Consider the following 27,257-nt stretch of genomic DNA (forward strand, 5'->3'; position numbering starts at 1 on the left):
ATTCTCTTGTACACAGGCAATTATAGCGTATGTCTCGGCTTGGAAGACAGTGGCGTAATTGCCCATGCTTATGCTACTACTAAAGTCATTTGCATAAATGCCTTTAGTAGTACTAATACCAACTATATATCACGTCCAGAAGTAATTTATTAATGTAATCTAGAAGAATAACAACTTATCAGAAATCATCTAAACATACTTAAAAATCCTAAAAGCTGCATACCGCTCTTACAACGCGGGTACTCCGCGCGACACAAAACATTTTTTTAACAGTTATAAAAGAAAAATGTTTGACAAGTTTACTATTCTATATAGTAGGATAACTGGGCTATTCAGGGGTATTTTTTTTCTAGAGCAAATTCTCATAGTTTTAATTCTATAGAGGATTTTCGAAAAAAAAAGTGTAGATTTTTTTTAAATTTTGTATTTCTCGAATTTTTTGTATGTCACAGAAATGAATTCTTCATCCTCGAATTATACGAAAAAGACACCAAACTTGATATATTTGCTAGATGTATGCAGATATAAAGCTTACAGTGGGGCGCGCCGGAGGCACTTCCCCCCCCCCCTGCCCACCTGCTGGGGGGAACCTCGTGGCAACCGGGCTAAATCAGCTCAGATCACCCCCAGGAACACCTGTTCCAAGCGGTTTGCTTTGTCTCAAAAATGCAAGGTCCCCTTAGAAAACGGGATGTAAAATCTCTTACTAGGTGGCTTTCAATTGCGGGGGCGACTTATAAAGTTTAGTTTTTAAGCCATAATAATTTTTTTACAGTATTAGGTGAACATCAATATATAGTAATCTAGCTAGTTACACGAATACTTTCAGACGTTTCAGTAAATAATGAATAATGTTAATTTTATGGCCGTTTTAAAACTTTCTGAGAAACCCCAAATTTTCCTAAATCCACCCCGTTTTACGGTAATATATTATTTATATAAACTCGAACATTTTCAACTAAGTATTTTTCCCACCGACAGCCTTGCCTTTCGACAGTTTCGACGTGGAACAATATTGAACAGCGTATCTATTCTGGTTGTCACAACATACATTAAAATGTTATACCTGAATAGCACTTGGCCATAGATTTGTAGTCCAGCCCATCAGAACAATTGGTGACAACGACCCATCGCGCCAAAGCACGTCCTAAATCTTTAGTGGTTTCCGTCTTGCCCGTCCCGGCAGGGCCCTGAGGGCTGCCGCCTCGGAAAAGGTTTAGTGCTGTAGTGAGGGTTATGTAGCATCTGTGGAGCATTCCAGTAAATCCTTATAAATGTTATAAATAGGATAGAGACGAAAGCCACCGAGGCAATTTTTTGCACTAAATATGATTTATTTTAAAATTTTGAATTACTGGGTCACGGCTGTAATGATTCTAAATTTAAATCCTCCATGTAGAATTAAAATAGGTACGATTCTGATTGATGCGATAAATCTACTTGCCATACCATAGGTACATATGATAATACTATTACTTATTCTGTGCCATAGGATTGGAGCAGGAGCGCTGTGACAGTATCTCGCGCTCGATAGATAGACTACCCGTCCCTCTCTAATTATTACGGTTAGAAAACCGGCCAAGTGAGAGTCGGATTCGCGCACGAAGAGCATTCGCATTAGTAGTATGGGAGCCCCACTTAATAGTACATTGTGATACAAGTGACCTAAGTTGGCCATTACACACGAGGCGATATTGTGCGCGCGAGCTGTAAGCGAGCGCGCAATAAGAAAGCCGATGTGTGTAATGACCAATGCACACGCGTTTCATACGACGTTTTTCAACAACACAATTGCACACAAAAAAAGAAACTCATATTAATCAAATTTAAATTGTTAAACAGTCTAAAATCTGTCATACTGCCGGCCGGCCCTCGCCCCGGCCGCGGGCGGCGGCAGGCGGTCGGGCGCGCCGATGCCCGCCAGCTCCGTTTCCATGCATATTACTAGCAATCAGTTACCTTCTTAACTCAATCGGATAATATAATGAAAAAGCACGAGTTTTATAATATACTGAAAAAGCACGTGTGTTTAAATCTAGGATTATGAGCCAAAAATCGGTGGAATAAAAACGTTGAAAATATATATTTTATCCTGTTTTTAGTATTTGTTGTTATGTTATAGCGGCAACAGAAATACATCATCTGTGAAAATTTCAACTGTGTAGACGACTGGTGACAGACGGACAGACAGACAGACAGACAGACAGACAGACAGACGGACGGACTGACAGCGGAGTCTTAGTAATAGGGTCCCGTTTTTACCCTTTGCGTACGGAGCCCTATAAAGGCGGGTAGAGTTTGTGCGGAAAGAGAGAAGTCGTGGAATGTATGGGGCCCCCATACATTCCACGACTCTTCTCTTTCCGAACAGACTCTAGTCAGATGTTGACGCGGCACTGCTGTGCTAAACCTACTACATCAAATAAATCAAGGCACAGAAAGCGTAGGTATGCAGCACGTCTTCGGCGGTAGCTCCTACAAATACACACGCGTCTCGATGATACTGCAGACGGAGCTGCTAGAGCAGTGCTGTGTGGCTTAAACATAAATTAACCAATCGTTTTACGGGGTCACCTGTCAGTTAAAGGCGTAATCACAAGCCGTCCAGAGTTTCCAATGTACTCATAGGTGTATATAGAACATGTGTTCGTCTGGCGGATATAGCAATCTTCGCGCTCGCGGTCCCAATAGAACTTCAGCTGGGAAAACCATTCAAACGCTGATACCGTCATGCATCCTAAAATTGTTAAGAATTAAGATCTAGTGTGCTTTGAGCCAGCCTAAGTCACTATAAACAGTTTCATGTTATGAATAGCATAATAATCAGTGTTTTCTAACCGAATCTTGATTCATCCGTTGGGGATAGGAAATATGTAGGCAGGTAGTTGTTATCGACACTCAAAACGGCTAAATATACGGCGGATATCATTTTGACTCGGTTGTATTAGGTATATGTACCGTATAAGTAATAAATAAACTTCCCAGATTATCGATGACAATGACCCATCCAGAAACATCGATGGAAGAGTAGTTGACCTACCCGTTTTATACATCTTGTCAACCATATCCCTGGAGTGTATCTCAATAACGCACAGCGCATTGACCTTTGCTCTCAATATTTTCGGAATCTCTTTTCGGGACATGCCCTGGAGTGTGGCGAGTATAACATTTTGTTTTTTACGTAGTTTCTTCATGGGCTTTTTTTCCTTCATGAGTTCGCATCGCGCGAGGGTGCGTGTGCAGTCTGAGGTCCACATAATCTGACGAAATATTGCTAAATGAACAAATCGTTATGCTGCACTTACTGAATAAATCATTGTCTCGCAGGAATAGCATAATTATCTATGTCCAATTGCCGAATCCGACGAAAACCATACTGTTGTGTGCAATAAAATAGCAGTCAATAGGAAAATGAAAATTAGGGGAAAACTATTAGATTGTTTTTTTTTATAATTCTTCTGCATTACTTGACATTGTTTCAAAATTAAATGTAACCTTTACTTAAATAATATTGGAAGTATAAAAGTATAGTGCGCACATACCCTTAAAGTACTGGACACTGAGACAGCTCAGTGGTCAAAGTTGCGTTGATGATGTGTGTAATTCGTCTGGCAAGAAGTTCGAATTTGCCGCTCTCGTAATTTGCCGCATGGGCCCCGGCTTGGCAGGTTGCGCTTTTGATTTAACGACTTTCAAATTGCTTTCGAATCGCTCGAGTCGCGCAATTTGGTCAATTAATACAATTAATTCGAGTTCAATATGTTTGATCCCGCGTTTACATGAGTTAAATTCGCGCGATAATCGCGTTGTATTAGGACGACCCCCAAACGATATTCATCTTTTTCGCAAACATCGCATCGATTTCATTAGGTACATTACAAATAAAAAAACACTTCTCGAAAAGTAGTACTATGCCTTATGGGAAACAGTCGAAGACATAGTTCAGATCCGGAAACCGCTACCAAATTTTAGGTGAGTATCAGGATGGCGGGTGTACATCAACAAATGGAGCTGCGGTATACGTCAGGAGTTAGTGCTAGCAATGTGCCAAATGTGCGCCAAAATTGGAGCAATGTGCTCTTTAAACTCCAGAGATATTTAAGATATAAATGACGTCCGCCAACCTGACGTCAAGTTGGCGGGCTCATTTCCAGTTCTAGCTAATGGCTGCCTACTCAAGGGTGAAAGTACTGCCTACGGTTAGTGCTCGCAATGTGCTACCACATGTATAAAGCACAATCAAATTCAGAGAGCGGTTAAAGAGTAATATGGAATTGAATAAGTATATATATATATAGACGCCTGCTTATTTGAAATAGCGATATCACAAATCATATCTTTATCATTGCTATTTCAAATAAGCAGGCGTCTATATATATATACTTATTCAATTCCATATTACTCTTTAACCGCTCTCTGAATTTGATTGTGCTTCATACATGTGGAAGCACATTGCGAGCACTAACCGTAGGCAGTACTTTCACCCTTGAGTAGGCAGCCATTAGCTAGAAATGGAAATGAGCCCGCCAACCTGACGTCAGGTTGGCGGACGTCTTAAATATCTCTGGAGTTTAAAGAGCACATTGCTCCAATTTTGGCGCACATTTGGCACATTGCTAGCACTAACTCCTGACGTATACCGCAGCTCCATTTGTTGATGTACACCCGCCATCCTGATACTCACAATTTCAGTATGTTGTTGGGCATGGTACTCGGTCTCCAAAACTGCCGGGAGACAGCGGCGCCGGCCATCTAGTTCAGCGAAATGACGTCATCAAAATGACTCCCGCCTCGTTGCGAATATTGCATTCTGCACCCAAACTGTGCATTGCACATACACATGTGGGGTGTCGCGCCATCTATACCCAGCCATGCATAATACACGTGCCTGAATCCAATTGGGTATAGATTGCTCTGGGCAACAAAGTAATTAACGATATATATCATCATGAATACACATAACACCATGCTACATGAGAGTAGGAGAAGGGGTCACCTACGACCACACTGTTACATGTACAAGTACATTAACTTCCGAGTTGACATCGCCCATCTGTATCAATATGAGAGTGCAGTCTACTGGCCTATCCAGAGTGACTCTCCCGTACGATTCGGTTCGCCTCCAGACTAGGTACTACCGTCTAGTACCCTGGTGTCCTGCACACCACCTGGACGTGGGGGCGGTGCCCCCACGGGATCCTCCATATGCCTGCCCCCTGGATCCGGCCCTTATACTCCAACTTATAACCGACCGTACTACATGCCTGCCTGTGTGTTTCCAGTACACACTCCGGGAAGCCCCGGGCTTCCCAGTCCAATGTCGAGATTGGACTACACCTTAGTCAAACTACGATAACCAAGGACCGTTGGTTAACCCCTTGTTCCACGCCCATGTAGTTAGGATGTCGATTATATATGCATAAATAAGTGTATAAACATGAGTGTTTATACATTCCAGTTCCAGTGTTCCAGGTGAGTCTGGGCAGGCTCTCGTTACAACGTGAAGGCGCACCGTGTACCGACACAGTACACCCAGCGCTGTCCAACACCTCATGCACGTACCTTCATTTTTTCTCTAACGGCGCCATCGTGCTTTTCTCCGCCATGAGAACTGTCATTCTATCTGTCAGTGTTGCCACATGACAAAGTAGAAACCTAGTTGATATCACTTACCAACTTACATCGCGCTTGGCGCTTGGCGCGACACTCCCGACAACAATGAAGGTTACTGCAGCAAGGCGAGCAGGTGTCGCGTCCACTCCAGGATTTTATCCCTGGCACGAATGGCTGTGATCCGCTTGCTTCTGCCATCGCCTCTTTCCTCTGACTGCTTCTCTGGTGGTGGGACTTCATTGTGACTGGTCATATCACATCCAGCCAGATGATCCGCGTCGATCTCCGGTTGTTCATCGAGCACAGGTACGTGAGCATTCACGCTGGTTGGAACTTCCAACTCCCTGCTGTCCTCTTCAATCTCAGCCAAGCCTCCCGCTACAGGTTCTACCTCAGGCGTCTCGTCATCTACCTCCAGCGGGTAGAGATGGCCAATGGAACGTGTTAAAGTAGAATCGTCAACCTTGACCCTCGCTACTCTACATTCACCATCACTTCCTCTGATCAGCTCGTGGATCTTCCCCACTTTCCAGAGGTTTCTGTTCTTGAGATCCGATTTAACCTGTACAAGGTCGCCTACTTGTGGTGATCGATGAGATTTAACTCTAGGCTGCTTGGGTGAGTTGTTGTACCTCTCTCTCAGGCTAGCAAGGTACTGCTTGACGATCATTCTCTTAAATTCCTCTAGGATATTGCATCCTCTCTTCCAGCTCTCAAACAGGTCGCTCTTTGTAGCAGTGTTACAAGTAGGAATATCTGCGGCAGATGGTCTCATAGTTCAACATTGTCCTAGGCTTAAGAAATCAGCCGGGCAGAGAACATGTTCCACTTCTGTACCGACTCTTGTCAGCGGTCTTGAATTCACTACCCTTTCCACTTCCTTCATCACTGTCAGTAACCTGGTATCATTGAGAAGGTGTTTTTCCAGGGTTCTTTTAATGCAATGCTTCACCAAGGCCACAAGCCGCTCGTAAAACCCTCCATGCTAAGGTGTTACTTGACATATGAATTTCCACTGGATGACATTCTTAACACAGTAAGGCTGTTGTACCATCTCAGCGACTACCTTAAAACAAGTCGCATCATCTGAGTACATCCGTTGTGGCTTGTTTCTAGCAGCTATAAATCGTCCCAAGGTTAGGAGACATTCTTCAGACGAAAGATCTTTCACGATCTCAAGATGTATCGCTCTTACCGTCAAACACGTGAATACTACCCATCGTTTCTTTTGTCAGTCTGGGTACTCACCAATAGCGGTCCCAGATAGTCAACACCAGTGTGTGAAGGGTCTGTTGTAATTTACTCGTTCTGGAGGCAGCGTCGGTGTGGCCGGTAAACGATACGGACCGCCGCCGTGTTTGACACACTGGGTACATCGCTTTAACACCTTCATCACCTGGGCTTTCCCTTGGGATATCCAATACCGTTCCCTTATGATGCTCAATGTATGTGGAGCACCGACGTGGTAGTTACTCTCATGCGCCCACGGCACCTAAGAAGGCCGTCCACATAGACAAAGAGATCTAGATTTCGTGCTAAATGTGTTCTTTTACCATCTAGTTCTTCTTGGAAGTGCTTTCTTTGCAGATCTCTTATCTCGGACACTATTTTGGGAACAATGGTCTGCTGCTGGATGTCTCCTTCATTGTGATAGTCAGGATTGTCAAGTTCCATGCTTCCATCAGTAGGATATTCACCACTCTTTGTAGGTATACTAAAATCCTGGGTTTCCATTGGATTTCACTATGGATTTCAGACTTTCCATGACATTCTCCACAGACTGTGTCATCTCCGTAGGTAGTTCTGTATCCCATTTACATTTCTTTTCACAGATATTCTGGAAGATAAGCTTCATTGACAACATGAGCGGGCATATAAAACCATATGTAAACCATGGGTCATACACACATGCTAGAGCACGAAGAACTTTTCTCTTTGTGTCTATCGGAGGATCTGTGCTGAAGTGGTCTTCAGTCAAATTCAGTTTCAGCGTATTTTCTTCGACATTCCACATAAGTCCGAGCACTTTAACCTGTCCATGTTTGACTGACCTATGACGTTCTGGTATCTTGTCCATAAGGCTCTGGTTGTTTGAGATCCAGTCTCTCATATTCGTACACAGCTGTTAAAACACTGTTCTGGTTTGCTCATAGATCTGTTTAGCCTCCTACAGGCTATCAGCTCCAGTCACTAGGTCATCCACATGGCATTTGTCAGCGACTTGTTTGCAAGGCCTTGTTTGACTGGCTGTGTAGTGTCGGATCGTTGCTGCCAGTAATAATGGACTCGCGATAACTCCAAAAGGTACCCTGCAGAACCTCAGATACAGTAAGTTATCCTCCGTCGCTTCCTTGGTTCTGTCTTTTAACCAGAGGAACCTTGTTGCATCGCAATCGTCCTCTTGAAGTGCTACTTGTAGAAACGCCTTTTCTACATCAGCCAGTATGCCATACCTCTTAGTTCGGAACTTCAAAAGTAACGCCGTTAGGTATTCTAACATAGAAGGTCCGCTGTATAGGCACTCATTGAGGCTTTTATGTCCAGTAGTATTGGCACTAGCGTCGTATACTATCCTCCCCTTGCCGCCGCCATCTTGTTTCACCATATGGTGGGCGAGGTAGTGAATTGGGTGCTCCGTTCAAGTCTGGCCCTCTAGTAACTACTTCTATAATTCCTAGGTCCAGTTGTGCCTTCAAGATCATGTCATACTCCTTAATCAACTGCATGTCCAGTCCTTTCTGGTTACCCTTCAATCAACCTAAGGCCAATCCAAAATTTGATGGCAAATCTGGTGGGTACTCAATTCAGGGCCCACTAAGTACCAGCCTTCCTGATATTGCACAGTCTCGTTGAAGTGACAAACTGCTTCTTCCTGGAGGGTAGGCAGGCCTAACCTTTTTCCAGGTGCCAGAGTAATGTAACTCCGCTGACTATCGCAGTCTATGAAGATCCTGCCTTTGTTACTTAGAGGGTTTTGGAGAGTTGCCATTGCGGTCATCTGAAGCCGGATTGGGGCAGAAGATGAGCAGGTGGTCTCCTTTACAGCGGAAGCAAGCAATCTTGCGCTTGCAGGACGATGCCGTATGATTGCGTCGGAGGCAGTGTAGACACCTTCCCGTTACTTGCTTCTGCCGAGCTTCGACTGTATTGTATTTGCGACAGTCACTGCTAGCATGTCCTTTCAGGTTGCAGAACAAGCATGCTCTCTTTGTTCGCTTTGATGGTGGTGCTCCAGCATTCCCCGCATGTTTCCGCTTCCGGCTACTCTTGAGACCATACTTCTGTACGGACTTGCAACACCTCGGTTGTGCTACTACCAGGCACGGCAATGTCCTCTGGGCTGACTTTTCCATTGCCGTGATAATAAATAAAAATAAAATAAAAATAGTCTTTATTTCTGAAGTTTTGTAACAATCTACTTAAAAAATATACCTTATTTTTCTCTACAATTATATATATATATAGCTGGTCAAGCAAATCTTTTCAGTAGAAAAAGGCGCGGCATTCAAATTTTCTATGGGACGATATCCCTTCGCGCCTACATTTTTTTAAATTTGCCGCCTTTTTGTACTGAGAAGATTTGCTTGACCAGCTATATTACTATTTACTGTATTCTAGTTCCCATCGACAACTTCAGCTTGTCCTCCGACATAGGCATCTTCCAAGTCCTTCCAGGTACCGCGGTCTCTTGCTTTCCTGGGCCAGTCCACTCCGCCTATCCTTTTAAAGTCATCCGACCAACTACGAGTAGGCTTTCCTCTCTTCCTTTTGTGCCCCCTTGGGTACCACTCTACCACTCTATAAGGTCTTTTGTCCACTTTTCTAGCCCTTCTCTGATGATGTGGCCGGTCCACCGCCACTTCTGTTGCTTGACTTTTGACTACTCTCCCACACTTTGATCTGGCTCTAATTATGGACAATTTTACTCTATCATCGAGTTTAATGTTTAACACGCTTCTTTCCATGTTGTTTTGACATGTAGCGAGCCTTTTTTCTTGTTTTTTCGTAAGTGCCCAAGTTTGGCATCCAATGGCAATGGCAATGGTAGATTGCCGTGATAATTCGATCAAAATCGACATAATAAAGCTATTTCCAAAAATCGACAACAACAAGAAACATACTGTATTAATCATTGGCAGTGCTTTTTACAATTTGTTCGAAAATGTGCGTGCACTTTTTGCTCTTGACGTCAATAAGTCTAGTGGGCCTGATGGTTTACCCGCTATTGTGCTAAGAACGTGCGCTCCAGAGCTAGCTCCGGTTTTAACGCGCCTATTCTCGCTTTCATACTGCTCAGGTAAATGCCCGTCATCCTGGAAGACTGCTTGGGTCCATCCAATCCCTAAAAAGGGTGATCGCACAAACCCTTCCAACTACCGGCCGATTGCGATTACCTCTCTTCTCTCCAAGGTGATGGAGCGTGTGGTTAATAACCAGCTCCTAGCATACCTCGAGGACCACCAGCTTATAAGTGACCGGCAATATGGCTTCCGCCATGGTCGCGGCGCTGGTGATCTTCTGGTATATCTCACTCATCGTTGGGCCACCGCCATTGAGAGCAAGGGAGAAGCTCTGGCAGTTAGCCTAGACATCGCAAAGGCTTTCGATAGGGTTTGGCACAAAGCGCTTTTCTCCAAGCTTCCTTCGTACGGGCTCCCTGAGGGACTGTGCACATGGGTCGCCTGCTTTCTATCTCGGCGTAGCATTGCAGTCGTCATCGACGGGCAATGCTCAGATCACCGGCCCATTAACGCCGGCGTACCCCAAGGATCTGTACTGTCACCTACTCTGTTCATCCTTCATATCAATGATATGCTATTGACTAGCAATATCCATTGTTATGCGGATGACAGGTGTTAGAATGTAGAATGCAACTTGTGTCCGAAATCGAGGCCTCTCTTGAGCAGGAATCCGAGTGGGGTAAACGTAATCTCGCCCAGTTTAACCCCAGTAAGACACAAGTTTGCGCGTTTTCCGCTAAGAAAACTCCATTTGTCTTAGCGCCTAAATTTCAGAACATTCCCCTTGCCATATCCAAGAGTATCGGGATACTCGGTGTCGACATTACGAACGAAGTCCAGTTTCGGGGTCACTTGGAACTCTAAGCCAAATTGGCCTCTAAGAAGCTTGGGGTGCTCAATAGAGCGAAACAGTACTTCACACCAGGTCACCGGCTTTCGTTATACCAAAGATAGATATAACTCCGTAATAGATGGATACAATACAGTCTAAGGAAAAAACGTGCCTCGAAAATCAAGAAAATTTGGTTCTCGTTCAGAGGGCGCTACTAGCTTTGGCCTACTGTCGTATAGATGGCGTTGACGGTTTCGTTTGTTATTTAACAATTTTAACGCATATCAGTAAAAACATGGGTCAAAATCATAAAAATAATTAATACAAATAAAAAAATCATTTATCCATATTTAAATACATTTTATCGTATTTTTATAAATATTCATTTTTAGTTTTAAAGTGTGTCGACAGATGCCAGTGAATTTACTGGGGTTACAAAATTTACTATGACAGTACCGCTCTAGTATAAGTTACTCTATGGTTATACAAAGCGCAGGTTCGACCACATATGGAGTACTGTTCTCATCTCTGGTCTGGAGCACCGAAATACCAACTTCTTCCACTTGACTCCATCCAACGTCGGGCTGTTCGTATTGTTGGCGATCCCGATCTCACAGTCGGTTTGGAACCTCTTAGCCTTCGGAGAGACGTTGGCTCTCTGTGCCTTGTTCTACCGTCTGTACAATGGGGAATGTTCTTAAGAACTTTTTGATCTGGTGCCACCGTCACGTTTTTACCACCGCACCTCCCGCCAAAGAAACAAAGCTCATCCTCACTTTCTTGACACGTGGCAAACCGAAAACAAGCGGGCATCTCGCTCGTTTTTGCCCAGAACGTGCAAGTTGTGGAATGAGCTACCTTCCGAGGTGTTTCCCCTGCGCTATGACATGGGGTTCTTCAAGAAGCAGGTATTTTGGGGTTCTTAAAGGTGGGCAACGCATAAGTGGCTCCTCTGGTGTTGCTTATGTCCATGGGCGGCAATGACTGCTTCCCATCAGGCGGCTCGTCTGCTCGTTTGCTTCCTATTACATAAAAAAAAATATGCGGCAATGATGACATTTGTCAAGTCAGAATCTTATTAGTGTCATAAATAAAAAAGAATTAGACATCCTACTTGATGGGAAGTTCTTTGAGCTCCATTTAGCCATTATATAGTTTACTTGTTTACTTTCAAGCTTCATCACACAGCTACAAAGTAAGAACTATGAAGTTTATGTAAAGTCTCTGATAGATATTTAGAATTTGCATTTATTATGAGACGGAAAGATAGGTAACAAAGAAACAATATCAAAATAGTTTGAAACACCGTCTGCCGCACGCACGTGTTTATTAGCAAGTGCTAACAAATAATTTTAACAGCTACGACTTAAACCTTTTGTTCATGGAGACTATATAAAGGAGCCAAATCTCTATGTATGAAAAGTGTCCATCAAAAAACAGTAATTAGGCGGCGCCACCATACACCGAAATACTACCAAAAACAACCTACGTAATTTGGTCGGGTTATTTGTTGCCTTATATGGTTCATGTTATACTCATGTCCCAGAGCCTAACTAGCGCCACCGGAGAGATTAGGAACTATTATTTAAGGCCGTTCCATCGGTTTGCCGCTGTCACTGTCACATTTCGCAAGAAAGAACGGGATAGATCATGCGCGCCAAGTGTCAATTTTGATCGAATTTTGTCGATTTTTATTTATTTTAAAAACGTTCTTACAATATCGAAATTCGAAAGCTATGAAATTACTATTTAAGTTAAGATTGTTTTTTCTTCTTTTTTTGTTTATAGTATGATAATAAATAACCGAGTAAAGTTGGATTAAAAGTCCGAGTTAGAGGTTACTTTGGGAATTAATTGTATCGAGCGAAGTGTCATAATTCGTGTATCGAAAGCTATGATATTAAAGATAATATAGTCAAGAACTACATATATTTTTTCCATGTCTACGACTATCAACGCCTCTTAAAAACATGATCATATAAGGAGATTTTTCGCCTTCTGGCTCAGGGAACCGCCTTAAAGCTGAAAGCGGTCACTTTTGCAACAATTCTGCCATAAGAGATTGGCATCCTTTCTATACCATCCATACTATTGTTATTGCGAATGAGTAATGGCGGTCTTAAGTGCAAACACGTTAAATAATACTATACAATTCATGCTGCGACTTTCTACACATCTAGCGATAAGCGCCGCAGGTTCTTTATTTACCTGTCATTTACTATCTCTTTCACTGTCCGTAGGTGTGAAAGAGATAGCATATGTTATACCTTAATGCTTAAGGTTGATAGGAGTAATGTGGGAGTAATAAACAAAATAAATAATACGCAAAGGATAATACATTGAACCATCACAGAATTTTGCTGTTTTCTATCTATGTAGCTTCATCATCAAATTATCATCAACGTTTCAAAGCACCAAAAAAATGTTCCTAACTATCTACATATTAACATAAAATCTTTTTAAGCTAAAAAAATTCAAATCTATCCCACCATTGAAAAGAGGGGTGAAATTCATTTTACAAACTAATATAACCAATTGTACACTTTAATTGAATAAAACGTTATTTGGAATAATCCTACATCAGGACTAATTAGTCCGTTTTTTATTCTTCATTTAAGATAAAAGTTACATGATTTAGTCCCGTTCATTTTATTCGGGACTAACGAGTGCAAGAATTTTTTTAATTCAAATCGATTGGAATAAGAATAACATTTCAGTTTTTATTCTTATTCTTATTTGAGTTAATTTTTGCCCAACACTCAGCACACACTGTTGCAATACACGGTGTATGGCTTGAGATATCATCTTTAATGTTGTAGCACATTGCTTTAACGCCCGACTTTTGGTTTGTAATTTCTTTGTAAATTTCTCTTAAACTATTGTATATTTTGTTCCATATAGTTTAGAAATTAAATATAGAATATTTATTTGGCTTTTATTTAATACCCCAAACGTGTATGTGCAATGCATAGTTTCGGTGCAATACGCAATATTCGCAACGAGGCGGGAGTCATTTTGATGACGTCATTCCGCTGAAGTAGATGGCCGGCGCCGCAGTCTCCGGCAGTTTTGGAGACCCAGTACCATGCCCAACAACATACTAAAAGTTGAAAGCGGTTTCCGGATCTGAACTATATTCCCATAAGGCAGTGCACTAAAGAGGATACCTACGTGTTGACAATCCAGCCTAACACGTAGGTAGATAGCTAAGTTAAAGAATGTCAATTACCTTACTGCAAGTGATCCCGAGTTGCCCGGGAAAATCATTGATCCACTGTTCTCGCTGGTATTTACATTTACGTAGCGCCAGGCGGGTTAAAATTAAATTCTATAAAGCAACAAATATGTATTTAAGTTTAAGAGTCGTTCGGCCGAATTTCACCTTCCCATACAAACGGAGTTTCGTTCTCATTTTAAAACTACACGTTGTACGTGTTGGCTGTAAATATTGTAATGAAGCTTTGCACATACAATGACATTAGTAAGCTTATAAAACAAACGATATAATATAGAGCAAAAACAAGTATTGTATAAAAAAAATCGTTTTTTTTTAACTATGGTATCTGAAGCTACATAAACTAATTACTTACAGACATAAGTAGATATACCTTATCCTATTGCAGGTGTATTGCAGAGATGGGCTGAATATTCGGTATATTCGGCAAGTTTTCCAATGTTCGTATTCGGCCGAATTATTCGATTAAAAGTGCCGAATATTCGGCAAATATTCATTATTCTGTTTGTCTTGTTGCAACACTATAAAATGTTAGCTCCTCCACAACCACAACACTTAAAGTAGGTACCTACTCTCTTCCATCAGGTTATGATTTCACGTTGTCATTAAACACAATATGATTAGACATGTTAATCAATAAATCAATCTATGTTTTAACCATATGGAGTTGGAATTTTTCATAAGTGTCCCTTGCCTTGTTTTGACCTGTTTGTTTCTTGGGAATGATAAGGAAGCGGTTTATCTTCGGTTGCTAATGTGATTGAAGCGAAGAGGTTTATTAATATTATACAGATGAACCGAATAATTCAGCCGAATATTCGGTTCGGTAAGGTCTGAACCGAACATTCAGCCGAATATTCGAATCGGCAAACTCCATATTTGGCCCATCTCTATCCTATTTAAGTACAAAGTTTCAGGGCACTCTAGCTAGCCGTTTTAAAATGAGAGCGTAACTACATTTGTACGCCGATTTGTAGAACCGAGCTTGCTGCGGGCTGTAGGTATGTCGTTTTGTCTTAGAAATTACACACATTTTTGCCACGTCGAGAACGATCATCGCTTTTAAATCTCCCACCACGCACTTCACACAAAGCCAAAACGTAGGAATTAACAGTCTCAACACAACGCTTCGTTAGCATCCAACGAGTTCGTATAAAAGCTATATTTCCAATGTCGTCTTATATCTTATATGAATTGAGCCTCCGCCACACTCCGCTAATCTACGTATAGCGCGATTATCACACTGGCACCAGAACCGGACGCGGTGACAAAGACGGTGTGCAAGTGAGAAAATTTATATAGCTTTGTCTAGCTCACACGCCGTCGTCGCATTCAGATATTTCGGATGTGGCGATTGTGGCGCCAGTGGGAAGACCGCCTGCTGGCTTCAGCAGCTTACGTCTCTCAGCACGGTTCTCATAGTAGTCTCGAGCCCCAACAGCCACACCTCTGCAGGCCCGTCCAACACCAGGTTGTACCTCCACTCAATGCATTCTCCGTCCTCCGACATCATGGCTTTCGCCACAGGCAGCCCTAGGGCATTCTGGAAACGATAAACGTTTCAACTGATGTTGAAAGTGACTTTCAACCTTTTTTTCTAACACTTCCACTGCCAGCGACCCATTAGACGGGTTCTCTGTTCATACGTGCACACTACAAAGGGAAAATAACACGTTATCATTATCAACTAGAAGCGTAGTTCGTAACTCACGCTGGCAGTGAATGTATTTACTTTTTATGCTTGAGCAGTCTCGTTAGTGTAGCTATGCTTTGTTTGTCAACTGTGGATAAGGCAAGAAAGCTTTAAGACTTATGACTGAAAATGTTCGTATTGCCACGTAACGTAATTCATTACGCACACTTTTATATTATAACAAATATTGTTTAATTCCTGCTGAAACACCACTGCTAGTTAATTTGGTAATTTATGGATGAGTGTTATAATAGCTATATGAGGAAATAATAACACATTAAAAATGTTATCCCACTTTATTGTTTTATAACATTGACAATATCACAATTGACAATAAATCTACTGGTTTTTTTAATGTGATAGTCAGCAAACGAGCAGACGAGCCGCCTGATGGGAAGCAGTCATCGTCGCCCATGGACATAAGCAACATCACAGGAGCCACTTAAGCATTGCCGACCCTTGAGAACCCTAAATACCCGCTTCTTGAAGAACTGATACTGATATTCTATCTTGTTGTTCATGTCAGCTGTGTATTTTGTAACAACTTTCCACTGCCTCCAGTCAAACAGTTAATTCAATTAAATTTCATTTATTTATTTCGCTTGAACATACACAGAACATACCCATCATTCCATATCTCAATCTGGACTGTTCCTGTCACAGCATAAAAATTAAATGATACCCTTTGCTGGAAAAATATCACAAACAACACTGGTAATATTTTTAAATAAGTTCAACCAGTCCATCCAAATCTCTCTCCAATCTCTTTTTCCTATTCGCCAAAACTTTAGAATAGAGTGTGTCCGTCAATGTCACAAGCACCTTCATGATGGCCTGCCTACTCTCCTGTGTGCGGCACGACAGTACCATGTGCATGTAATCATCCAGCAGACCGTGGGTTCTGGCATACGGGTGGTTCATCAACAATATTGTTAAGGCCTGGAAAATATATTGCCGATTATGTTTGCAAATTTATTCCATTATTTTACAGATTACACATTGATAATCATTTTAAAAATAAGAAACAAGATACAACATACTATAAGACATTAGATTTACCCTTATTTTTGCAATTTAATGGCTGTAAAAAGAAATACTTCTACCTATAAAATACCTATAAAACAATTTTTTTAATTAATAATTTGCTTACCTTCAAATAAAATTTTAGCCTTTCAGAATTAGTTTCTTCACTATACATACATCTTCTATTATCCCTAATGGTACTCTTTGTAAGGATATATAAGAGCTTATCCCAATTATGAGAATAAATGGCAGACCTCGCACATTGGAAAAAAACATTTTTCATAAACAATGTAGAGCCTGGCTCGTGTTTGTGGAAATTATTGTGTGCATCCTGGAGATTCAGAAGGCTGCGGTGACATGCTTCCTTCTCCCATTTAGTTGAGTTTCTAATGAATTTTGTAACTTTTTGCTGGAAATTAAAATTGGAATTAATAGAATAAAAAAGTACCAACTATTAAAATAAAGCAGACTAGGTCAAATGGGTTACTAAAATTCATACTAATCATGACCTGCTTAAAAATTACAATTTAAATACTAGTAGGTATTGAGAAATTATGTTTAAGGTGGTCCTACAAAAATTTAGTCTAGATCTGATGAAGATCCATGACCAATTAAAGGAACACCTCAAATGTTATAAACGCAATGTGTGGTGATTAGATGAGATGTAAGTGGGTTGGACTAAAGCAAAGGGGGTGCCGACAATTTTCATCGGAGTGATGTTATTATGACACCTATTTTTTATTGTGTTATCATAGAGAATACGCTAAAATAAGCATGTTTTGTAGGAAAAACTTTTTTCTAAAATCAAAAATGGCCGAGATATTTGACCCGCAAGTTGAAACCACTACTTGACAAATTAAAATCAATCATTTGGAACAGTAAATTTAAGTAACAGAGACAAGATAGGTGCGACGACGAGCGAAGCGAGGAGTGTGTTAGGTTGACCGTGATGATCGCTATGACAACTAAAAAATTCTCTTTTTTTTGCACCCCCTTTGCTTTAGGCCAACCCGTAAGTGTGACACTAAACGAGGAAGGCTAGTTATTTATTCAGGAACGGCCGACACAAGGTCAATACCAAAAGTAAACAGTTTTTTTTTATTATAAAAAACTTGAACAAATAAACGTTAAATCTATTCAGCTAGAACATTTACTTTTCCGTGATAACAAAAAGTCGTGGAATGTATGGGGCCCAATACGTTCCACGACTCTTCTCTTTCCGAACAGGCTCTATAAGTACAATATGAATGTACTCACCACAGCTTTGAAAGGTACAAAGTATATCTTTTCAATATCTTGTTGTTGCATTGTATGGTTCAGTGTCGTTATTATTATAGAAAGCACAGTAAAATTAAAAGACGAAGGCAAATATTCCGAGCGCGGTAAACGCAAAAACAAGTAAGCAAAGCAATACGGCACACAACGACAGCGTTGAGCGTGCATCTGACACATGTCACACATAACACATGATAATTGACTTGACAATGACATTGACAGTTTCAGTGCTGCACTGTACATGATCTAAAATCTACCAAAAGTAAGTTCAATAGATTTTACACCAATGTAATTTCACTCATCAAGTCATCAGACTCATGTCTGACGTCTGACGTCTCTTCAAGTTTGAAAATAGTATTTTTGAAACTCGATGGGTACGCTGACAGTCATCTCGGTACAATTTTGCGATATTTTGCGTTTTTAGGTTATAAATTATATGAAAATGACTCCGATTACATCTGTCACCCTACCCATCGAGTTAGAATAACTACTATACTATGTCTAAGAGCTATAGTATTTAGCAAGCCATATTAACAATGGAAAAGGGTGTCAAATTAGAAAATTTTAAGTGCGAAGGGCTGGTCTCCAATACAAAGGGTATAGCCGTGTTCGTATGGGGCATTGGCCCCAGAAGCCAAATTGATTACTGTTTTGTCAATTTATTAGCTCAGATCAAAGATATAACTCCGTAATAGATGGATACAGTCTAAGGAAAAAACGTGCCTCGAAAATCAAGAAAATTTGATTCTCGTTCAGAGGGCGATACTAGTTTTGGCCTACAGTCGTATAGATGGCGTTGACGGTTTCGTTTATTATTTAACAATTTTAACGCATATCAGTGAAAGAACATGGGTCAAAATCATCAAAATAATTAACGCAAATAAAAAAAAACATTTATCTATATTTAAATACATTTTATCGTATTTTTAACAAATCTTCAATTTTCGTTTTAAAGTGTGTCGACAGATGGCAGTGAATTTACTGGGATTACAAAATTTGCTATGACAGTACCGCTCTAGTATAAGTTACTCTATGGCTCAGATGTAAGATGCTATTTCACCAAATATTAACCCTAAAATGCTACAGGTTTGACCAGTAATATATGATCATTGTCAAGAGGGCGCTGTTCTTTCTCATGTATACGGTGACAGTTCAGTATAGTATGAAAAAAATAGTTCCAGTGAAATTCCGCAACATGGCGCGTGATCATATATTCCTGTTCAGGCTTAATGTAGATGTATTATTTTAAATAATTTTTAAGAAAAAAAAACCGACTTCAATGGGGGATGCCGCTGAAAGTTTACTTATTGTTGATGGTGCACTCTTAGATTCCAGACAATGAAATGAAATAGACAGCATATTTTGCGTAATTATCCTAATCCATCTTTTGACTAATTTTGCCTAATTGCCTAATTATTATAATATTGCCTAATAATGTAGAAAAGGAGGTAAAACCACCCACTTTTCTAGTAGCATTTCCTTTTTGTAAGGGTCGCAGTTCTAACCTAACCTAACCTACTTTTCGGATAGCATTTCGTTTCTGTAAGGGTCACAGTTCTAACCTAACCTAACCCACTTTTCTAGTAGCATTTCCAGGTCCGGGTCTGGGTCCGGATCCGAGTCCGGGTCCGTCTCCGGCTGTCCGGGTCCAAGTTTGGGTCAGAGTTCGGTCCGGGTCCGGATCCGAGTTGGGGTCCATGTCCAGACCCGGGTCCGGGTCCAAGTCCGGGTCCAAGTTTGGGTCTGGGTCCATAAGGAAGAGAACAAATCGCCAAACGTGAACTATGTGTCATTGAAGAGTTCCATTCTGATCATCATCAGCCACTCCACTCCACTTAACCAAATTTCACTTTTTTAGATGTAAATGCTGGATTTGTTGATGAAAATACAAAAATCACAATATGCATGCATTTCACATTTGAGGAGTTCCCTCGGTTCCTCATGGGTCTCATCATCAGAACTCGAGCTTGACAAAAATATGCCTTAAAAACCTAACTTGCTTAACAAACATAACGAAGAGGACAAATCGCCAAACGTAAACTATGCGTCATTAAAGAGTTCCATTTTGATCATCATCAGCAGTTTCACTTCATCAAATGTCACTTTTTAAAATGGAAATGCTGGATTTGTTGATAAAAATACAAAAATCACTATATGTATGCCTTTCACATTTGAGGAGTTCCCTCGATTCCTCATGGATCCCATCATCAGAACTCGAGCTTGACAAAAATGTTTCTTGAAAACCTAACTTGCTTAACAAACATAACGAAGAGGACAAATCGCCAAACGTGAACTATGCGTCATTGAAGAGTTCCGTTCTGATCATCATCAGCAGTTCCACTTCATCAAATGTCACATTTTTAAATGTAAGTGCTTGATTTGTTGATGAAAATACTAAAATCACTATATGTAAGCCTTTAACATTTGAGGAGTTCCCTCGATTCCTCATGGATCCCATTATCCGAACTGCGTTTTGACAAAAACGGGACCAATCTGTATATATATACTTACAATCAAAAAAAGAATTTTCAAAATCGGTCCAGAAATGACGGAGTTATGGAGTAACAAACATAAAAAAAAAAAAAAAAAAAAACACAACCGAATTGATAACCTCCTCCTTTTGAAATCTTGAAGTCGGTTAAAAAATGGAGTTCCAAATCAGGGAAAGGCCCGCTATCCCTTATCGGGGTTTTATAAGGGTATTGCATAAGGCTTAACTCACCATACCCTTTGCCAGACGAAACCCTTTGTTTTGCTTTTAAAAACCCTTATATAAAGATACCACATTTGAGTAATCGGTAGCCCAAATACCCTTACAAAACCCTTATCATCCGCTCACCAACACCTTGCATATTGCTTATAAGGGTTAGCCTTATAAAGGGCTTTACTTTTAGCATATAAGCGTGCTAATTTAAGTCGTCTACCTTGTTCATAAAGCACACATTACTTCGAATCCGGGCGATCGTCGGCGGCGACGGCGGCGTTCTTTGACTAGGCACGTATTTTCTTTCCTTTTACCGTAGATATATACTAATCCTGTCTCTTTCACGCAAAGGGAAACCTTTATAAAAAGCGCTTAAAGATAAGGGTAACCCTTATTAAAAGCTAGCCTTATTTTTGATAAGCTTTTCAGTAAGGGTTAGTCAAAGGTAAGGGTATGAATGGGCTTGCAGTTCAAAAGGGAAAGTCTTTCAATGTGTTAGCCGTGTTTAAGTGTCGCCCATTGAAAGGGTTTTATCGCGGAAAGGGTTGTCCGGTCCCTGTTCCAAATACATAAGTAATAAAATTTACACTTTTCAATATTTTTTTTTATATTTCCGAAACTGGGACACCCACCAATTTTGGGTATTTTACTCGTATGTATAAACTAATATTCTATAACACATATTTTTTTCAAAAACATTCACTTGGATCAACAGGGTACAAATACCGTGTGTATGTGAAGTGCTAACTGCTAATATACGGCTATCTGCCATTACTACGTGTTTCTCTTCGCTCCACACCGCACGCCCCACCACTCCCGAAGTAAACTCCTCCACAAAACCAATTTTTTCTTTTTTTAATTTTCTCAAAAACCTGCAGCATTTTAGGGTTAATATTTGGTGAAATAGCATCTTACATCTGAGGTAATAAATTGATTTGGCTTCTGGGGCCGATGCCCCATACAAACACGCCTATACCCTATAGAACAAAGTGGGCTTGTCAGACTATAGTAAAGAATTTGCACAGTTTTCAACATAAACGCGAATATTTGGAATTGGCGCCCCTAGCAGCGAAATTAACTCAAGATAGTCCCTACTAAACAGGTGCTGCACGCTCAAAATGTCACATTTTTGTCATCGACCTCTATGATAATTGATAAACCTGTACATTACTTACCTTATCAATTCTTATCTTAACAACATTGTCAAAAAGTTTTTTAAGATGAACTTGAATCAACTGCGGTTTTTTCGAATTTCCGAGAATTTCTAATAAATCATCGTTCGATATAAAATAGAATCTTGGAAATATTTGTCGTTTGGTTTCCAAATACTTTTCAAGGGACCGTAATATTCCATCTAAGTTTTCTATCATTCCGTTTAGCTTGTTGTAAACATATGGTGCAGGCTTAAATAGGCATGCTTCTACTGCGTTTTTCCCAGCGTACATACTATTGAAAGTAGTAAAAATATTAAATTGAGATAAACAAAACACAATAGTAGATTAATGATTGATAAATTGATAATATAATAAATGTAGTAGGTATGCATTTCAGAAAATTATAGTAATCGATTAATCTTAAAATGCGGCAAATTTGCAAAATGTAGGCGTAAAAGTTGGAACACAAATACAAATCTTGAAATTCATGCCTATTACTGACAAATTGGTATATTTAGATATTACTATTGCGACATCACGCAAAATAGGCGCCAGTCGTCGAGTTGCGGAAAATCGCCCGAGCTACAATACAATACAATACTATTGCGACACTAAAAACTAGAGCCATCGCATAATTATGTCGAGTCGTCGGTGATGGTTCTACAGTTTTTATAAACAAAAGCAAAACTATGGCACGTTAATAATATAAACAGTAGGTACGTATACATTGATCTGTACCATTTATGCATACGAAACTAGGCAATCATATCACTACACAATCCGATCTTTTATTTTTTGACTTACTCGTGTTGACGCCGTGACTTACTTTTTAGTAATATCTGTCCAATCAGCGGTAAGGTTATCAAAAATAACTACTTCTTTTGGAAGTTGTTTTCTTATATCTTCGCCAGCAAATATAGTTTCGAGGTAGAGATAACGCCGTTGAACTTGTAAAGATATCTAACAAAATAATATACCTAACAATATTATATTATTTTACAAAAGGAACGAAAAGAAGGAAAACAACTATTATACAACCTCAATACACTCTGCTACATAACCTAAAGATTTTTCCCAATAATCCACTTCTTTTATAAATGGTTCCACATATTTGGTCGACTTCATCGAAGACAACTGGACTTGATGATCTTCCAAGAACTGTACAAATTGAATTAATAGATAATTTTATCAAAAAATGTTATTAAATATATTAATAACGGGTCACTCACGTGTTTCAAGTCGAAAACGCTCGACATGTTTCACTCCGTACCGAGGAGCGTCATCAGGAGCTTGCGTCGACGGTGACGGACCGGCGCAGACTGCGGGCCACAGCTCTCCGCGCCCGATGACTCGGCGCGGGCGCCGGTGGCGGCAGGGGGGGCGAGAAACTACCCTCGTTTACGGCATTATTGTCAAATTGTGGGTTGCACACAACACTCACTACGTCATTCGCTAATGGTTCGTCCACACTGTCCATCGACGTAGTACCCAAAACAGTGAGCGAACCATTAGCGAATGACGTAGTGAGTGTTGTGTGCAACCCACCATTTGACAATAATGCCGTAAACGAGGGTAGTTTCTCGCCCCCCCCCCTGCCGCCACCGGCACCCGCGCCGAGTCATCGGGCGCGGAGAGCTGCGGCCCGCAGTCTGCGCCGGTCCGTCACCGTCGACGCAAGCTCCTGATGACGCTCCTCGGTACGGAGTGAAACATGTCGAGCGTTTTCGACTTGAAACACGTGAGTGACCCGTTATTAATATATTTAATATGTCTGTGTCTCACGGAAGTTTTGTTATTAAAAAACGTTATTGTTTACAAACAGGTAGAACGATTCGTTTAAAGTAAGTATAAGGTAACCGTGTAACATGTGTCTGCAATCGAAGAAAATATTTTTCACATCACCTATTCGAAAAGGGAACTTTTCTTCCCTGCTAGGAGGGATCAAAGTGGCACTTTTCTTTTCAAGGACATTTTGTTGCTAGTATGAAATATTGACACAAAGACATATGAAATTAGTATGCATATAATCGATTACAATTTCTTTATAATCGATTACGTGCACATAATTTTTCTAACTTAAATAATATATTGTTGTAATTGTAAACAATAAATGTAAAGCGTATTTTAAATTAATTAATAGCATATTTAAATTAAGTAAATTAATTAATTAGCGTAATATTTACAAAGAAACGATGAGTTTAATAATTAAATTTTATTTTATTTTTACTTTAATAATGCAATTTAAAAAGTTTATATTTATAAAGTTTTATACACATATTTCACAAAGCATAATTATGCGGTTCTGTATGGTGTATAAATTTGTAAATACTTAGTTTAAATCAATAACTTTATAATAATAAATATAAGTGATATCAGTCTTCATAGTTTTCTTCCGAAGATTTGGTTCAAAGGGGTAAGAGATAATTTGTTACCAGAAAAATCTACAAAAATAATGTACTTGATTTTCATTGTATCATTTTAGGTGTTTGCTGCTGTCTTTGAAAAGATATTAGGTACATAATTATGTACTTTTAATTTGTCAGTACAGTCACGTCTGAAAATATCGATACGGACAAAGTGCCAGCCAGAAGTATGTACCTATACTAAGGTCGTGTATACATATTTTTGGCACTTTGACCGTATCTATTTTTGCTTAAAATAATAATGTTTTGAAACCTAATATATGTCTGTAATTTCCTGATAGGTGTTGTGAAAAGCAGTATGTGTCACATGGTAGCAAAATTATTTTCACCTTGGGCGTTAACACTTGAATCTCTCACTACGCTCAGGATTCTATGTTAGAATCCTTCGCTTCGTTTAGGATTCAATTGTACACCCTCGCCGTAAATATGTCATTTTGCTCCCTTGTCACACAATTTACTATTGTACCTACAAGGCTAAGGATGCATATACTCGTATATTACAGCTTTTATCACTTGTTCAAACTAAGAGATTGCTACTTCTTATTTTTTTACCAATCCCTACTGCCCAATATTATATATTCGAAAGTAAGTAACTCTGTTTTTCTACTCGTCGAGTATAATTTGTGTATTACAACTTGATATGCTACACTACAACCTTACTCTTTTCAACGTTGGATAGTCTATGGCACTTCCGACTCAAGCATAAGAATTTTTTCAACACACTTGCTCAAAACGACGTTTTTATTCCACCGATTTTTGGCTCATAATCCTAGATATTAAACACGCGTGCTCTTTAAGTATATTATTCCACTCGTGCTTTTTCATTATATTATTGGAACGAGTTAAGAAGCTAACTGATTGCTAATATTATGCATGGAAAGGGAGCCTTCTTTAATTGGTCGGACTGGCGGGCACCGGCGCGCCCGCGGCCGGGGCGAGGGGCGGCCGGCAGTATGACAGATGCAACACACAATACTAACTGTTTTAACTATTAAAATTTGAATAACATGAGTATCTTTTTTTTTCTCGCAAGTGTGTTGAAAAACGTCGTATGAAACGCGTGTGCATTGGTCATTACACACATCGGCTTTCTTATTGCGCGCTCGCTTACAGCTCGCGCGCACAATATCGCCTCGTGTGTAATGACCAACTTAGCACACTTGTATCATAATGTACTATATCGATACGGTATAGTTCATTATAAAAATTTTGAAAATAGAATGTCACATCTCGATAAAATATTTCTTGTTTAAGGAGACTCGATTCAATGCAAATTAGCCTACTTAAACACACTGCTGCGTCGCATCTGCTTTGTGATTGGTTGACCAACAAAAACATTTTATTTTATGTTGTAGTAGAAACAATTGCTTCATAAGTCAGAAATGCGCATGTGACACCCTTCATATAGCAACATCCATACCCTACGAAAACCTCTTAGCATTGCTTGTTAGTCTCCATAGGCTACGGTGGCCAAAATCTAGAAAAAAACTGTCATAAAATCGAATTTAGCAAGGAGCAGGTACCAGGGCCTCATGAGTTACGAGGAGGTGTCGTTGATCAACCCGCCGGGGGCGCCGGGCCCGCGGCGGCCGCGGCCGGTGCGCGCACGAGTAAGAAGGTATCGCGGGCTGCGGCAGCTCGCGTATCCTGTATACTTTTGGTTTGTTTACCTATATGATTCTACTAGTTGAAAGTGTTATTTTTTTGTCTCGTAGAAAAAGTATTGTATACAATAGTGATATAATCAAGCTTTTCAATCTCGTGCCTTACCTTAAGCCACTCAGCAAGCTTCGTTGCTTAAAGACGGTACTCGACTGAAAAGCTCTCTATTATATCACGATTGTATAAAATACTATTGTCTGTCTGTCTGTTACCTCTTCCCGCTTAAACCTCTGAACGATTAAGATGCACGTTGAACCATGCCAATGTTCATCTTAAACGAAAGATAGTTTGAGGCCCGAGGATTTTTTAAATCAATAATCATCATCATCCCACGCGGACATAGTAACGAGCACATCATCATCATATTTTAAGAGCATGGCTCTTGTCGGTAGAGTATGCGCCAGTTTTCTCGGTCCTCGGCCAGGCTCTTTAGGTCCCTGTAAGACACGACATTTGCTTTCGCTTTCAGTTGTTGTGTGTAGCTTGCTCGTGGTTTTCCGCGGCCTCTTCTCGCTTCTATCTTGCCTTCTAATATAGTGTTAAAGAAAGTGTCGTGTCTTATCAAGTGACCTATCATTCTGCCTCGTCTATTTTCTATGGTTCTCAGCAAGTTTCTCTTCTCTCCCACAATTCGCAGCACTTCCTCGTTCGTTTTTTCCCCTAACTAAATACAAAACTAACCTTTAAAACCTATCCGGCCTAAATATGATTTCGAACAATAGGTATATTCTTTTTATTGCAAATGTTTATGTCAAACGCTCCCTGACTTAGATAAGTCTTTGATCATTATACACAAACCTGCATAACATCTTCAACATTTTTGATCCTATATATTTCATCACGATGGTGCGCCATCTCATAGGTCGTATTTTTCCAAATTTCTCGAATCGCTTTTAATCCATTTTCAATGTTTAATTCCATTGTTGCCGCTTTAGAAATCTCTGCGATTTCGTCAGCATATGCTTGAAAATTCAGTTTCATTATTAAATCCAGCTTAAAATCTTCCGAGTTCTGGTCGAATTCACTAAACAAGGTATTTATACACATGAGGCATAAAAATGAAACAAGGATATTTTTCTCTACGTTTATTTTATTTTTTGTAATATAACAAAAGTTTTTATTACGAATACTCACACTGCCATCAAAGTCCTAATTCTATCCCAATGCCGTTCTCTCATGCACGGGTTCTTCAAGTCCCCAATAAGAGGCAAGGTGCGTCTAAAGGCATCTACTTTTACTCTTGTTGTATCTATTATGTCCCATCCCTTGTCCTTCAGTTGTCGAGAGAGACGGTTGAAATTCCTTTTAAAACAATATCATACGGTATACTTTTAGCTATTATGGGTCGGTTCGGTACTGAATTTACTATAGTATAGTAGACGGAATAATAGATATTGCTTTA

At 40.1% G+C, this 27,257-nt stretch overlaps 2 protein-coding genes across 4 annotated transcripts in view; both read right to left on the reverse strand.

Annotated features, from left to right (window-relative positions):
- LOC134745556 (dynein axonemal heavy chain 2) overlaps positions 1–27,257 on the reverse strand; it is a 172,141-nt gene that overhangs the window by 93,539 nt on the left and 51,345 nt on the right. For all 3 annotated transcript variants that reach the window (XM_063679634.1, XM_063679623.1, XM_063679640.1), the window contains exons 23-32: positions 26,990–27,157; positions 26,654–26,879; positions 22,809–22,928; positions 22,597–22,730; positions 21,792–22,062; positions 15,321–15,464; positions 13,916–14,014; positions 3,041–3,260; positions 2,575–2,737; positions 1,067–1,245 (exon numbers count right to left, since the gene is read on the reverse strand). In XM_063679634.1, the coding sequence (XP_063535704.1) occupies positions 1,067–1,245; positions 2,575–2,737; positions 3,041–3,260; positions 13,916–14,014; positions 15,321–15,464; positions 21,792–22,062; positions 22,597–22,730; positions 22,809–22,928; positions 26,654–26,879; positions 26,990–27,157 (1,724 nt within the window). The remainder of the gene's footprint in view (positions 1–1,066; positions 1,246–2,574; positions 2,738–3,040; positions 3,261–13,915; positions 14,015–15,320; positions 15,465–21,791; positions 22,063–22,596; positions 22,731–22,808; positions 22,929–26,653; positions 26,880–26,989; positions 27,158–27,257) is intronic.
- Positions 16,054–18,071, reverse strand: LOC134746565 (uncharacterized). Its single transcript, XM_063680986.1, has 3 exons — positions 17,895–18,071; positions 16,765–17,046; positions 16,054–16,553 (listed from the first exon to the last, which is right to left on the reverse strand). Exons 1-3 carry the CDS (start codon positions 17,943–17,945, stop codon positions 16,338–16,340), a joined length of 549 nt encoding a protein of 182 aa, XP_063537056.1. The 5' UTR covers positions 17,946–18,071; the 3' UTR covers positions 16,054–16,337.

The sequence above is a fragment of the Cydia strobilella genome, chromosome 1, assembly GCF_947568885.1.
Source record: "Cydia strobilella chromosome 1, ilCydStro3.1, whole genome shotgun sequence".
NCBI classification, from domain to species: Eukaryota; Metazoa; Arthropoda; class Insecta; order Lepidoptera; family Tortricidae; genus Cydia; species Cydia strobilella.

Coding starts and splice junctions, on each gene's coding strand:
- LOC134746565 (XM_063680986.1), bottom strand. CDS start 17,945: ATGCAACAACAAGATATTGAAAAGATATACTTTGTACCTTTCAAAGCT. Junction 17,047..17,894: donor TTGTACCTTTCAAAGCTGTG/GTGAGTACATTC, acceptor TTTAATTTCCAG/CAAAAAGTTACAAAATTCAT. Junction 16,554..16,764: donor GGCTAAAATTTTATTTGAAG/GTAAGCAAATTA, acceptor TATATTTTCCAG/GCCTTAACAATATTGTTGAT.